The sequence below is a fragment of the Urocitellus parryii genome, chromosome 1, assembly GCF_045843805.1.
Source record: "Urocitellus parryii isolate mUroPar1 chromosome 1, mUroPar1.hap1, whole genome shotgun sequence".
NCBI classification, from domain to species: domain Eukaryota; kingdom Metazoa; phylum Chordata; class Mammalia; order Rodentia; family Sciuridae; genus Urocitellus; species Urocitellus parryii.
Genome location: NC_135531.1, coordinates 283,748,897 through 283,764,149, shown reverse-complemented (window position 1 = coordinate 283,764,149; position 15,253 = coordinate 283,748,897). Strand labels below are relative to the sequence as shown.

Genomic DNA, 15,253 nt, shown 5'->3' with positions numbered 1-15,253 from the left:
CCATTTATTTTGAGACAGGGCCTTGCTAAGTTGTGCAGGCTGGCCTTGAGCTTGGGGTCCTCCTAGCTTCCTGAGTAGCTGGGATGACAGGCGTGCACCACCCAGCTAGAGAGCTACACAAGCACCCAACAGTCCATCGGCCTCAGGCTCCGTCGCAGCGGATGTCCACTCAGCCCCAGGCCCTGCTGGCCGCGGCTCTCTTCTTCTGACTGGTTCAGAGTGTGCCTCAGCTGGCCTGGCGGGCAACCGGCTTCAGCCCAGAGGGTGCAGCTGGTCTGCTTCTGTCCCCAGTTTCCTCAGTACCCCGGGAACGTGACAATCTGGACAACTCTGAGCAGTGCTCTTTCCTCACCTCTCAGACTGCACAGATATTTGCTCTTTCCATTTTAAATTCAGATGGAATCGTTCCTTTACTGACTGAACTCTAAGGAAAGGAGTACTTATCTCCTGAAAATCAAGGGTTCTTCAGTCAGAGCTATTCGGAGGTCAGCTGCTGATTTAAAGGCATGTGACAAGACCAGGGCTGCCCTTTGATTCCTCTGGACAGAAGTTCTTACTCTGAAGCCAGGCACGGTGGCACATGCCTGTCATCCCAGTGACTCGGGAGGCTGAGGGAGGAGGACTGCAAGTCAAGGCCAGCCTTAGCAACTTAGCGAGACCCTAGGTTCTCTGCTTCCCTGGAGCCTTTGGCTCACTCTGGACAACGTGGACTTCGGCTTTGCCACCTGCAGAATGAGGCAGTGGTGCCCTGGACATGTGCATTCTCAGGCCTCCTTGGGCAGTGAGTCTGAAGCCCCAGGTGGAACCGGGGGGTGTGTGGCCTGTGGGACAGATGGCCTCATGTCTCTAGGCCCCACCTGTCCTTCAATGCTGTGTGCAAGGCACTGCAAGGATCTACGAGGTATTTTTTAAAAAATCTTTCAATAATTTAAAAAGTGCTCAAAATACTTACATGGACCTCCGGGTGGAGTTTGATAAGAAACCGTTTCCTCTTAAAGCTCAGTTTACGGACCTTGGACCAGTTGAAGGTGTTGATTTTGGTGGTTCCCTGAAACAGACAGACAGGTGCAGTGGCTGTCACCCAGCAGACTCTCCTCCTCAGGCAGCAGAGAGGGCTCAGGGCGACCAGGATGACCCTGCAGCACAGTGGCCGTCCGACACCCTCCATGGCCTGGGGAACAACTGCGCACACACTGACTCTTCTGTGTCAAGAAGACAACCTGACTTCCTGGATGAGGCTTCATGACAATTTCACCAATCAGTGCTAACATGACAGGGGACAGGGTGCTCGGGCTTCTTGGCTGAGCTGAGGAAAGCCTGAAGGGCCAGGCCTGAAATGGAACAGGAGCCAAGGGGACGCCTGGTGTCCTCATCCTCAGACATGTGAGCAGGTATACAAGTGTGCAGCTTCGAGACGGCTCCAGAGGGCGAGCCAGCAACAGCCAGAGAGCAGAGTGAGCCTGCAGGGTGGTGTGTGAGGACAGTGGCACATGTCCTCGTGACACCAGAGCCAGCCCAAGGCCACCAGGAGCATACGTGGGGTAGACATTTATTGAGTCTCAAAGAATCTGTCCAGAAAGTATTTATCTAGCCAGAGCTCTCTGTGCCACTGTCAAGCTTTTCAATGAACTTGAAAGGTCCCAAAGCAAGATCTAACAAAAACCAACAAGGACACTTTGCCAACACTCTAGTTTCTACACTAACACCAGTTAGCCTTCCTGCAACTATGGGGGAAGGCGGTGGGATGAGGAGTGGACCCTTCAGAGACAGCAACACCTTCACCTTCAGCTGCAAAGAGCATGACAGACAGCTGAAGGCCAGAGGACAGGGCACGCTCTGTAAGACTGCACCATGGGGAGAGCCCAGGACAGGCCCAGAGGGCGCCCCGCAGGCCGGGGGCTGGGGACTGGGGGAGCACTGCAGCAGGGTGGGGCTCTCCTCTACTTTTTAAAAAATACATTTTTTTTTTTTTAGTTATAGATAAATGCAATACTTTTTCATGTGGTGCTGAGGATGGAAGGCAGTGCCTCCCATGTGGGAGGGGAGGCGAGTGCTCCACCACTGAGCCCCGCCCCAGCCCTTTCCTGTTCTTTCCTCCACTGCTGGGATGGAGCCGGGGCCTGGCACACGCCACACACGCCGGGTGAGCATTCCCCACTGAGCTGCACTCCCAACCCTTCCTGTTATGACACAGGCCTCAAACTGGCCACCTTGCCTCACCTCCCAGGTAGGATCACAGGTGTGTGGCCCTGGGGCCACCTCTGAGCAGGGCGGGCATGGAGGCTCTGCCGCTGGAGGCCTCCCTGGGTGCCTGCCTGCCTGCCTGCCTGCCATCACCTCAGGGTTTCTGTTTCCCTCTCTCCTGACTTTACTCTGCCTGGTGGTGACAACTCCCGCTCTATCACTCTCCTCTGCCAGCATGATCCCTAGTCCTTCATCTGGAAGCACCTGCTTGTCACCTTGCTCTTCCGAAAGCATCCTGCTCGTTCTTACTCGGTTTTCTGAAAACGTGACATAATGACACACCAACGAGGTCTGAGTTGAGACTCGAGCACTCCGCCCCCACCCCCGGCCCCTCCTACCTTCCTGCAGCCTGCCGCAGCGCCCACTGCTCGGCTGCCCAGGGGCTGGGTGTGGAGAGTGCCGTGCCCGCCTTCCCACAGCCTCGCACCCAGAATATGAGTGTGCACCATTCATTTAACCGGCCTCTTGGGTTAATTCCCAATATTTCAGGATGACAAACAAGGCCAGAATGAAAACTATAAAATGGATTTCACACTTGTGCCCAAGGAAGACTGCTTCTCTCAGCTCCACACAGCAGGGAGCAGGGTTCCGTCTGCCAAGCTCTGACAGGGGAAGGCTATCCTTGGTGGAGTTCTGCCCGTCTGTCTTGCCTTCCCAGTGCCAGCTCCACTGTTCTGAGTGAGCTAGTACCTCTCTACCAGAGGGGCTCTCCCCAGCTGCCCGCTGCTGGGCCGAGTGCAACAGGCTCTCGGGGAGCAGGCTTGAGGCCTTTCTGGCAGGGCCTGGTTCAGTGATGCAACTCAAGGGCTTCCAGAGTGGCTGGACATCCGTGTGGTCGTGAAGGGTCTCCCTGGACTGCTTATCAGGGAAAAGAGACAAACCAGCAATGCCACAGAGGAAGGACTAGAAACACCCCTGCTGAGCACAGACGGCCCAGGCACCTGACGGCGCCCCATGCTGAAGGGCAGGATGAGGTTCCATGGGTCCAGCTGGTAAGGCACCCCCAAGTCTAGCGGGGAACAGAGGGAGTACATCGTTACAAAGAAGAAAAACATGCTCTCCCATGCTGCTGAGGCCAGACGTCATGCCTGGTCCCAGCTGGACCCTGTCCTGGAGGGAGCAGAGCATAGACACTACTGCGCTTGTTGACCAACTGGAAAACAATGGTGTCCTGGAGAACAGAGGTGCACCAAGGGTGTCAGTGACGGCTGCACATGGCACCGGGGCAAAGGGCGGCATGTGCTGAAGGGGCGAGGGTGCATGCCACTGACTCTCAGACGCCTCAGAAAACACTGCGTCCAGGCGTGGTGGCCACCTGTCACAATCTGGGAAGTTGAGGCAGGAGGACTGCAGAGATCAGCCTGGGCAACTTAGTGAGGCCTGTTTTAAGATATAGAAGGCTGCAAGTGCAGCTCAGTGGTGGGGCAAGGAACACGACAGAACGAGGCCATGGAGCCACGCTGTGGGAGGGCGGGGGGTGCAGGCAGGGAGCCCCGCAACCAGCAAGAAGGCCCAGTGCTGGGCTGGGGCTGTGGCTCAAGCGGTAGCGCGCTCGCCTGGCATGCGTGTGGCCCGGGTTCCATCCTCAGCACCACATACAAACAAAGATGTTGTGTCCGCCCAAAACTAAAAAATAAATATTAAAAAAAAAATCTCTCTCTTAGAAAAAAAAAAAAAAAAGAAGAAGAAGGCCCAGTGCAAGCGCTCGAGGGCAGCCAGATGGAGCCCACAGGGCTCTATGCACCTGTCTGCAGGCCGGAGGCACTCAGGGCCGTCTCAGCAGGGCTTCTTTGCTAGTGGCTGTCAGTGCAGGCCCAGCACCAATGGCTCAGCTCCTTCCAGGCTCCTGGACTCTCTGGTCCACACTCCAGGGGGCTGAAACCCGGGGGGCCTGTTGTGTCCCCACTGTGGGCCTCCCTGAGTACTTTCAGAGAGGTGCTTCCCCTCGGCCTCCTGTGAGCAGACCCTGGTTCTCTCGGAGCACAGCACCGGCTCCTCTGCTTCCCACCTGGGCTGCAGGTGCTCTGCACACAGACGACCAGTTCCCAGCCACCGCATCCTGGCAGAGCTGCCCACAAAGAGCCAGAGCTGTGGTTGGGTGGGACTCTCAGGGGTGAGCTTTGGTTCAGCATTAGGATAAACAGGAGCAGGGAAGGGAGTGGGCGACCCTGGGAGGAGGCCCCTCAGGCACACACAGAGATCCACCTACAACACAGCAAACACCCCCAGTCGCTCAGCCCCCGCCCCTCCTGTGCCCGCCACCCACCTGGAACACCAGGACACCCATGTGCGACACTGCCAGGTTAATCTTGGTCCCCTCCCTGTCGGAAGCTGTGTGGAATCTGATACCATACATCTCCAGCTTGCGAGCAATCTCCAGCACCTGGAAATCCGACTCAGCAGGCGTCTGGCCCCTGTAAGGAAGGACACTGGATGGCATCACTGAGACCCTGGGTTTCTGCAACAGCCACACATATGAAAGAAGCCGTCCAGTAAACAGAGAACACGAAGGCCAACCAGCAACCAGCAAGGAGGTCCTGCAGCTTCGGCCTCTGTACCCACCCCACGGGCGATGCGCAGGCAGAGCACTGAGCTCCCCACCAAGCCTCTCCCTAGTAGCAGAGTGCTCCTCAGGTTCACTGAGTGCTGCAGGAGGGACAAGGTCACATGCAGCCATCAAAATCAAGTCAGAAAAGAGGTCACTGATGACACCACTGACTCATCAAGGCCAATTTCATGTTTTAAGAAGGTTTTTTCATAATGTACACTTCTAACTGCTACAATACACTTCCATAAAGACCAAGTAACAAAGTTGAATAAAAATATCATTCTCAGGCTGTGGCTGTGGCTCAGTGGTAGAGTACCTGCCTTGCATGTGTGTGGCACTGAGTTCAATCCTTAGCACTACGTGAAAAAAAGTAAATATATTGTGTCCATCTACAACTACAAAAAAAGTATTTAAAAAATCATGCTCTAGGGCTGGGAATGTGGCTCAGGCGGTAGCGTGCTCGTCTGGCATGCGTGAGGCCTGGGTTCGATCCTCAGCACCACATACCAACAAAGATGCTGTGTCCACCGAGAACTAAGAAATAAATATTAAAAATTCTCTCTCTCTCTCCTCTCTCACTCTCTCTTAAAAAAAAATCATTCTCTAAACAATTGGCTTTATTCATATAGTCTTCCAAAATGTCATCTTTGCCCAATCCAAGGTGCAGGTGATGTCACCAAGAAACACTGAACATGGTCCTCGGGGAAGCGAGTGGCCTCCAGGAGAGCCACGTTCACATGCATCTTGGCTGGGGCCAAGGAAGACACAACTATTGGCAAGCCACAAGAGCCCATGCCCACATGTGGGAGCGCCTGGGACCCCACAGCCCGCACCCACATGTGGGAGCTTACCTAACAACTCTTCCTTTTTGAATCTTCAAGGAACAAAGTGACTATGTGGGTTCTCTGCCATTGTGACTTCTGTTCCAGGACTATGCTGTGGACACTGACCACTGCCTTACCTGTTTATAAACCCCAATCACCACGAAGAGAACCCAGCACAAAGTGTACTGCATTTTAACAGGTACCAATTGGAAATACTAATGATCTGCAAAGCCACCAGGGAACATTTCCCACCCCTCTTCCTTTTGTTGTGGAACTAGGGACTGAACCCAGGGGCATTCTACCACTGAGCTACACTCCGGGCTCTTTTGAGACAGGACCTCGCTAAGTTGCCCACACTGGTCTTGAACTCGCAATCCCCCTGCCTCAGCCTTCAGAGCTGTTGGGATCAGAGGCGTGTGCCACCATTCAATGCATAGGTGGACAACCACTCCACCTATGGTTGAGGAGCCAGGGGTTTCGTAACTATGCTTCACTATGCAGTTCTGTACTTCTCACAGGAACCGGATCCACAGCCAACTGCAAAACCCCCTCCCGCAGTTTCTAAGATCCAATAGAAATGTGGTAACATCAAGAAAAACCCATCTGGATATCTTGTCCAGGCTTATAAAGGATTTCCAGTGGGTTGAGGAAGAGCCATTAGAATCCTGAGACAAAGTAAGAAACTTACTTTGATTAAAATAAAGGTATACTATTTTTTAAAAAAATATATTCTTTAGTTGTAGTTGGACACGATACCTTTGTTTTTATGTGGTGCTGAGGATCGAACCCAGGGCCTCGCGCTTGCTAGGCGAGCATGCTACCACTGAGCCACAATGCCAGCCCAAAGGTACATTATTATATATATTTTTTTAGTTATAGATGGACATAATGCCTTTGTTTTATTTATTTCATGTGGTGCTGAGGATCAAACCAGTGCCTCACACATGCTAGGCAAGTGCTTCACCACTTGCCTACAAAGCCCCCCAAAGGTTCACTACTGTCTTTAAAACTTAAGCTGGGCTGGGGCTGTGGATCAGTGGTAGAGTGCTGGCCTAGCACGTGTGAGGTGCTGGGTTCAATCCTCAGCAACACATAAAAATAAATAAAGGTATGGGAAGAAAAAAACTTGAGCAAATAATGTTATAATTTGAGGTGTCCCCTGAAAGCTCACGTGTGACACAATGCAGGAATACTTGGAATTTAGGTGACTGTGAGAGGTGTGACCTAAGCAGTGGGTTAATCCACTGATATGCATTAACTGGGTGGTACCTGTGCAGCAGGGAAAGGAGTCACTAGGGGACGTGCCTTTGGGTTTCTCTTTTCCTTCTGGTTGTCAGTCTTGAGTTGTTTCCTCCTCCACACCTTCCAATAATGATGTTCTGCCTCACCTCGAGCCAGAGCTATGGCGTTGGCTGACCTTCTCCCGAGCACCTGAAACCATGAGCTAAGTACACTTTTCCTCCTCTAAGTTGCTGCGGGGTTTTGGTCACGGTGATGTAAAGCAGACTCAACAGAAACTGGGACCAGGAGTGGCACACACTGGAAACTGGATCAGAGCCATTCCATTTATGTTTTAGCTAAGAACTTGTTCACATTTTGTCCATGCCCTGAGATTTTCTGTGAGACTGAATTTAAAGTTGATGAAGTAATTAATCTGCAGAGGAAGTTTCAAGGCAGCACGGGTAGGTGGCATGGACACTGCTGGCAGCTTTCAGCCAGGTTTACTGTGATAGGCAGAGCAGAGCAGGAAGATCTGAAAAACTTACAGTCAAGCTAGAAAACTGGGGCTAAGAAGGTGTGGTCAAGAAATCACAGCACTGAAGATTCGCTACGACCTTTACCAAGAAACAACAGGAAAGGTGATGTAGGGCATCTCAGGAACTGGCAAGAGAATGCCCACTTCAGGCCCGAGGTTGTAAAAGTGATTCCTCTGACAAGAGACCCTGGGCACCCTGCTTGCATGAGGGGCCTGGAAATCACTGCACTGTGTTCCGCCACCCAGGCACTCAGGTTACTGCAGCCTGTCTCAGAAGGCGTGGCTACTGCCAGGTGGCAGAGCCTGGCATCAGTCATGTGGTGCTGGTCCTGCAGAACTGCAGGCCAGGGAGAGTGCAGCAGGGTGGGAGTCCCTGAAGGCCGCCTCAGAGAGGCAACGCATGAAGATGTGGGAAGGAGGCTGAAGCTCAGTGGAGACCCCCAAGGTAAGAGGTGCTGGCACCATGGGATGTCTGCTGAGGACAGCATCAGGAATTGTGCTGCGTGCTGAAACACGCTCCCAGCATCCTGAACCCATCTGTCCACTGGGATGGGCTAAACAGTGCCCAATCCACTCTTCCTCAAGGTCTCCAGACCCTGCTCTGTGTTTTTCGGCAGGGAGGAGTAAGTCCTGTATGGGTGACGGCCTCCCCTTGGAGAGGGCCTCAGGGTCTGAACTCACAGTAGCGACACCTCCCCTGCCATCAGCTGGGGGAAAGCCACGGGGCACCCGGGGCAACAGAGCCGTCAGAGAAGGCAAGTGGACACTGGGCTACCAGCACTGAAGACACCCAGGCAGCCTGCACAGTGTACCTAGGGCAGGGCTCTGCGAGCTCTCACCCGTGACAAAGGGTCAAGGACAGGATGTACCATGTGGGTGTCCATGGACACGTGAAGTACTGGCACAGGGCCTGCTTGCCACAGCACTCTCTCTGATGGCAATGGCTGTGCCTTCTCCATCAGCTGGCATGCTAACTATGTCAAAGCTGGAACCGTCCCCCCTCACCCTTTCTCCCAGGCTATGGCTGGGCCTGATGGCCGCCTCCACTGCTGCATGCCCAGCCTTCAGAGGGCCTCCCCACTGCCAAGCAGGCTCTGCCTGCGACCCGAGCTCAGGGACACTGGGGCTGTGCTTGCTGTGCACTCAAATTCTCACCCAAAGAAGTGCTTCTCTGATCTGGAACCTGCCGTAATGCCAGGCACACCAAAGGTCTCCCCGCCCACTGACTGGTCACAGGCATGTGACCCACAACACCTCACAGGGTCCACAGTCCAAGGGAGCTGTTCACACTGACCCAGCAGTGCTGAGACAGGGAGGACTGCAGCAGTGCCTGGCACTCAGACCCTGCACAGGGGGTGTGAAGGCCACCGCCAGGTCGCAGGGCAGTGTCACCAAGGCTGCGGTGCAACATTCGCCTGAGGGCAGGAGGAGTCTTCCAGAAGGCAGGAGGGTCCTTAGGCCAAGTCCCACAACGACTAGGAGTCAGAGCTCTCAGCCCCCAGGGCCCTTCCCGCTCAGCACCCTCCACATGCCCTACATTCTGTCTCAAGAGGAAGCTGTTGGAGTAGGTCAAAGAGTGGTTTTTGGCATGACTGCCACCAGCAATGTGCGCAAATGCTCCTTCTGTCCCATGCCACAAATGACAAGTTGCTTCAGGATGAGGATCCCGCCTGGCCCTGGGGGGCTGCTCCTGGATGAGGGCCCCGCCTGGCCCTGGGGGGCTGCTCCTGGGGGGGGGGGAGGAGGGCCCACCTGGCCCTGGGGGGCTGCTCCTGGATGAGGGCCCCGCCTGGCCCTGGGGGGCTGCTCCTGGGGGAGGGCCCTGCCTGGCCCTGGGTGCAGCACCCCTGGCCAGGTCCCTCTAGGAAGCAGAAGTCCCAATCAACAGAGTCTCTACTTGCCAGCCTCCTATACAAGCCCTGGGGTCCTCACCCTGAATCAGCAGGGTCTGTGTCTGAACCCAGTCTAGCTGTGACCTGTGTCAGCAGAGCCACCCTGGGGCCACTATGTGTCCTGAGGCTGGGAAGCAACAGGTGTCATTCCTTTAGAATCCCACAGAAGCCTGAACAAGGACCCCTTCTGGTTACGTGCCAGCAACCGTGACTGCAGTGACAAGGCACTTACATGTGCCTCCGATGGAAGTCCAGGATCTTCTCGAGACAGCACTCCTGGCTAGGCAAGTACTCGTGGTCCTTGAGGTGTTCTCGATCCAGGGTCTCATCGTAATCTCCTATTTCCGCTGAGACGAGACGATGGAAGTCAGTTGTTCAGATTATGAAATAAAGTAACAGACAAGCATTTGTACGTGCACATGCACAAACCAACAGTAAGAAAACCCACCCTAAGTCTGTAGTAAGATAATATATTCCTGTTTTTTCCCCCTGGTATTGGGGATTGAACCCAGAGATGCTTTACCACTGAGGTACATCCCCAGTTCTTTTTTTTTTTAAAATTTTATTTTAGTTGTTGATGGACCTTTATTTTATTCATTTATTCACATGCAGTGCTGAGGATCGAACCAGTGCCTCACACATGCTAGGCAAGCGCTCTGCCACTGAGCCCCAGCCCCAGCCCCAGGTCTTTTTTTGAGACAAGGTCTTGCTAAGCTGCTCAGGCAGCCCTCCAACTTGCCATTCTCCCATCTCAGCATTCTGAGTCATTGGGACCACAGGCGTGTGCCATTTTGCCTGGCAAAATGATATATTCCTAAAAAAACAAAATCGGTACCTTAGTTTTCCAAATATTTTATGTTGTCCAACTAAGAGGGCAGGTGGAAGGAATTTTTCCTGACTCTTAAAGAGCAAAGATTGGTGAAGGGTTTCAAAGAGGCTGATCATGAGCCCCGAGTCTGTGTGCTCACTATTTTTTACACCACACTTCATAAGTAAACTGTCTCATGGCCAGTGTGACCAGGTTAATGTATGTTATTTGTTTCAAGATGATGTATTTTAAATCACTTTTTCCTGAAGGGCTTCTCAAATTTCCTAAGAAATAATGTCTGTGATTTCATGTTACTTTAAGGCCATAAATGTTTTTTTTTTAAAGTATTTATTTTTTAGTTTTCGTGGATACAACATCTTTTTTTTTATATGGTGCTGAGGATCGAACCCAGTGCCCCACGCATGCCACGCAAATGCGCTACCACTTGAGCCACATCCCCAGCCCCCATAAATGTTTTTGGGTGCAGTATTACATTCAATCATTTCAAGCAATACATGCTTCTGAAATGTTCTAAAACAATCCTGAATTCACAGGATGGTTGCGAGCACAGCACCAACTGCCTACCTGGAGCCAATGGAGAGTGAACCACCCACACTGTGCCCATCCACGATGCCAGTGGGGACATTCTGACTCACAGCACAGTGCGGCCAGAGTGTCAGCTAGCTGCCTCTCCTAAGTGCAGGCCCGGCTCACAGAGCACAGCTTGCCCCGTCTCTACAGCAGCAGCCCTGGTTCAGAGCACCCTGCTACAAGGCAGCACCCCTGGGAAAACTGCAGTGGGCCACTGTTGATGTTGGCAGCCCAGCCAGACCACACAGAGCCCTCTACAAGTGCTTCTAGCCAGCAGCCAGGAGGAACCACCCAAGTGCTGCCTGTCAAACAGGGTTTCGGGCCCAGTGAAAAACTCAGACTCAGTTTGAGATTCCCTTTGAGAGTGTGTGGTGGAGTCCGTATAGGACGGCCAGCCCCAGCAGGGCATGTGTGCCTGAGGAAGGGCGGGGACTGCAGATAGCCCCTCACTTACTGACCCCACAGTTCTTGCAGCCATACATGCCAACCGTCCTGCACTCACAGCTCAGAGACAGGCGTGTGTGAGGCGGCGGTGCTCCAGTGGGCAGCAGCATGGGCACGCCCTCTCCAGCTGACAGGTGGCTCTGGGGCCTTGTGGCACATGTCTGCTTCTCAGGACCTCTTCCCACTGCTAAGGGACCCACCACCCTTCACACACCTTGCCTATCTCTTGCTGGTAGGGGACACTGTGGAAAGGCCTGCTTTCTCCTCCACCATTAATGCTTCCCTCCTCCCAGAGGACTGTGGCTGGCTCCCAGGAGGCCCCTCTCTGGGTGTGCTGAGAAGCTGATTGATGGTCTAGATCTAGACTGAAGGCACACTGTTAAAATGCACAAAGCCACAGGTGAGAGGAGACTCAAGAAGGACTGTGGCTGCAGAGTTCGGCCTCCAGCCTCGAGGTGGAGACATCTGTTAGGATGTCTTCACAGAAGGTGACCCTTGGCCACCGAGAATGAGACTCATGGGCTGGGGCTGTAGCTCAGTGGTAGAGCACTTGCCTGGGCACATGTGAGGCGCTGATTTGATCCTTAGCACTACATAAAAATAAATGAATAAATAAAGATATTGTGCCCATTTACCACTAAAAAAAAAAAAAAAAGAATGTGACTCAGAAGGCTGGGGCAGGTGGCAATTTAGCTAGACTCTGTCTGAAAATTAAAAAATAAAAGAGGCCTGAAGATATATCTCAGTGGTGTAGCGCTTGCCTAGCCCAGGGGAGGCCAATGGTGAACACAAATTCCTCAGCACTGCAAACAAATAAGAAAAAAACAGAATGAAACCAAGGTGAAGCCGTCATTCTTTGAGGTGATCGTGCATGTGCAGCAGCAGCTGACCGTGGCTCGTCCTGAGTGCGGGGCCTAAGACCTGGCCGGCACAGCTGCGGGGGTGGGCAGTCAGGGGCACTGACCCTGCAGGAGGTGGGCTGTGAGCAGGGCCGCTGTGGTGGCAGTGCAGGCCAGGCGCTCTTCCTGGAGGTCTCTCTTGAGTTGCAAGGCAAACAAGTACCTAGAAGGGAATTCAAGACCAGAGAGGTCAGCTCCAAATGTCCTCTGATGGCAGGAAAGCAAAGAGGCCCCAGAAGCAGCAGTAACCAGCAGGGAGCAAAATGCAGGGCCCCCAGGAAACAGGTCACAAAAGGCCTTATGGCAACAGGTGGCCCCAACCAAAGGTCAGATGACAGATGGGTTCAGTAGACTGAACACAGCTCAGAGGACACACAGAAAGTGCTGAGCACACAGGCAAAGCCATGTCCAAAAGGAACCATGCCCTCCAGGCACACCACAGACCCACAACCACACTGTGTGCAGCAATGCCTCCAGCTAGGACGTCCACAGACTCATGGTATAAAACTGTACTCACAGTCTTGGGTGAAATACCAGAAATATACAATTAAGACACAGCTTAAAACTATGACTGGGAAAATATTTAATAGACTGATAATATGTGTCTCAGCCAGCATCTGAGAAACAAGCACTATGAAATACAACTGATGATAATGTGAACAGAGAAAGCAGTTTGAAAAGATTTCCATATTCACTTGTGGGTAATGACTGAGCATGTGTTAAGTTCCAGGTCCTGGTCTCAGAGCTCGAATGCAATGGTGAACACTAATTCCCTCCCCTCCCTGGAATTCACCATGCAAACAGTGCAAGCCATTAAAATTTCCTACATTCTCTTGCAATTTACAATTTGCTGCCTTTTAAACTCAGTAGTTCCGCTCCTACAAAATTTTTCTAGAGTAATATTCTTGGAGTTCAAAAATGACAGCTCTTTGCAGCATTTCGTCAGAGAAAAACTGGAATATGAGAATGACTGAGTGAATCCAGGTGCAGCCTGGGGGCTCAGGCGGAAGGTCGGCCGCGGCTGCCCGTCTGCCAGGTCTGCGGTGTGAGACGGCACTCCCCGGGTCCTGCCACGCGTCAGGAAGACTCCTGCCAAGCTCTGGTACTTACCTGGAGAGTGGGCTCTGTGAGCAGGACAGAGAACTTTGGCTTTTTATTCTACATACTGTGACGTGGAAAAGTTTTCCTTTTGTCAAAACCATGTACTTTTTAATAAATAAAAAAAGGACTGACTGCTTAGAAATGAGGCCAAGGGAAGCAAAGGTCAAACTGACTCCGGGTCTGACTGCTAAGGTTGAGGCCAGGGCTCTCACTTAGAGAGCACTTCCTGTTACCAACAACTGTTAGGAGACCTATTTCAGAGCGAGTCCCTCCAGAGACTCAACAGGCTGCCAGCTACACTCTGTTCACTCACAGAGGCACTCCATAGCCCTGCAGTGGGGTCTCCTCAACCTCAAAACAGAGGCGGAGGGCAAGAGCTCTCTCCCTCTCCTCGCTGTGACCGTCCCGATTCCCAGATGTCAACATGACCTCAAGAAACCTTTCAGAGTTTCTGAGATGCTGTGGGTCCAGCCGGGACTCAGGGCAGAGAGGCGCTCTGCTGCTGCTATGACAAGGACCCCGTCCTCTGTGACCTGCAGCTGACCTGGGGCTTCAAGCTGGCTTTTAGGTCCTGCTTTAGTTCTTGCTCTCTCCGCTCTCTCTTTTTTTAACATACAGTGGAGGAAAAAAAAAAAAAAAAAAAAAGCACAAGAAAGGAGTTGCCATCTCCTCACTGACCAGATGACTACTATTCACACTGTCTTTCAATCATTTCTGCAAAAGAGCCACCTTGAATTAAAGGGAGCAGCACAAAAGAAACGGCCTGACGCTTCTGCTCCATGCATCTGCAAGGCCTCCCAGACTGAGCTGCTCCCTAGCCCACGGGGCTCTGGTTCATGCCCTCCAGCCTTCCTTCTCAAGTTCCCCCTGCGACCTTCCTTCTAAGCCTGCTGTACATCCAGGTCTGTGCATGAGTCACTGTCACAGCGCTGCTCTTCACTTTCTGTTTTTATGTGTGCACTAACTCATCCATTCTTGATCATTCATGGTAGAGAAATAAATACAGGACCCCGGGGGCCGCAGCTCCAGTGCAGAGTGAGCTCTTCACCTTGTATATTCTTCTTGCAACTGACCAGGATCAGGTGGGAAGAATTTCACAGCTAGGCGAAGCACTGCATTCTTTGGTCCTATAAAAAGAAACTTTTAGATTTCACAAAAGCTGATTTTTGTATTAATTCTCTTTCCATATATTACTGTGTAATTGGGTGAGTGCTTTAAAATGGGCTGGGCTGTTAAGCATTTTCTCCTCTGGTAGGATGGTATTAAAGCATTTCCTGTGCATGAGTATGAATCCTAAGCACCAATCACACATACTGAAGAGAAATTTAAAATCTTTTATTTCCCTAAGCAGAGATTATTTTATAAATCTTTGGAAACTGCCCATTAAATTGTGGAATATATTCCTGGGTAGGTGTGTTGTTCAATCCCCAACATCATTAAAATTTTTTTTTTAAATCCCTGTTTACATTTTAGGATAAAAATGATGAAGTTCAAGTGTTAATACCATTTTAATGCAGTAGTAAAAAAATTTTTTTGAAATCCTTATATATATTAATGAAAGAAAATGTTACTACCACTTACTACACTGAACTAGAACTGATTTTTGTAAGGAAAAGGCATAAGATATAGCTGAACTGAATGTCTTTGTGCCACAGAAATTTAATAGTAAAACAGCCATGCGATTTCCACCACAAGAGCAGCTGCTCTTTCACTCGGCGGCCGTCACCGACCACTGTCGCCAAGTCTCGGGCACTGTCTGTGACTGCACACACCAGATTTCTCCTCCACATGTGCCTACTGGTGTGTTGTAGCTAGCTGCACATGTGGTTGGATGTATGGTTGTATGTTTGTACATGTACACAATATAATAAGGAGGAGCCATTTGCTAAGACACTAGGGAACCTAAACAGCCTTAGCTCATCTGTGCAGGACAAAGTTACTTTCACACATCCTCTTGTCTTCAACTTTGAACCAGAAAAAAATAGTTATGGTGATTCAGAAAATTAGAGACTTTATCGTATATGATATATATAAGAACTGAGGACTATTACTGTATGCCTTCATATTTAAATTTAATAAGGAAACTAACAAAAACAATTATGCTCACAATTACAATTACGTTTATCATTATGGAACAGTATTAACA

At 51.5% G+C, this 15,253-nt stretch overlaps 1 protein-coding gene across 5 annotated transcripts in view; it reads right to left on the bottom strand.

Moving 5' to 3' along the window:
• The window catches only part of Farp2 (FERM, ARH/RhoGEF and pleckstrin domain protein 2), a 96,727-nt gene that overhangs the window by 31,526 nt on the left and 49,948 nt on the right, over positions 1 to 15,253 (bottom strand). For all 5 annotated transcript variants that reach the window (XM_026414786.2, XM_026414791.2, XM_026414790.2 and 2 more), the window contains 5 exons: positions 14,156 to 14,234; positions 12,072 to 12,169; positions 9,497 to 9,611; positions 4,511 to 4,658; positions 953 to 1,048 (listed from right to left, as the gene is read on the bottom strand). In XM_026414786.2, the coding sequence (XP_026270571.2) occupies positions 953 to 1,048; positions 4,511 to 4,658; positions 9,497 to 9,611; positions 12,072 to 12,169; positions 14,156 to 14,234 (536 nt within the window). The remainder of the gene's footprint in view (positions 1 to 952; positions 1,049 to 4,510; positions 4,659 to 9,496; positions 9,612 to 12,071; positions 12,170 to 14,155; positions 14,235 to 15,253) is intronic.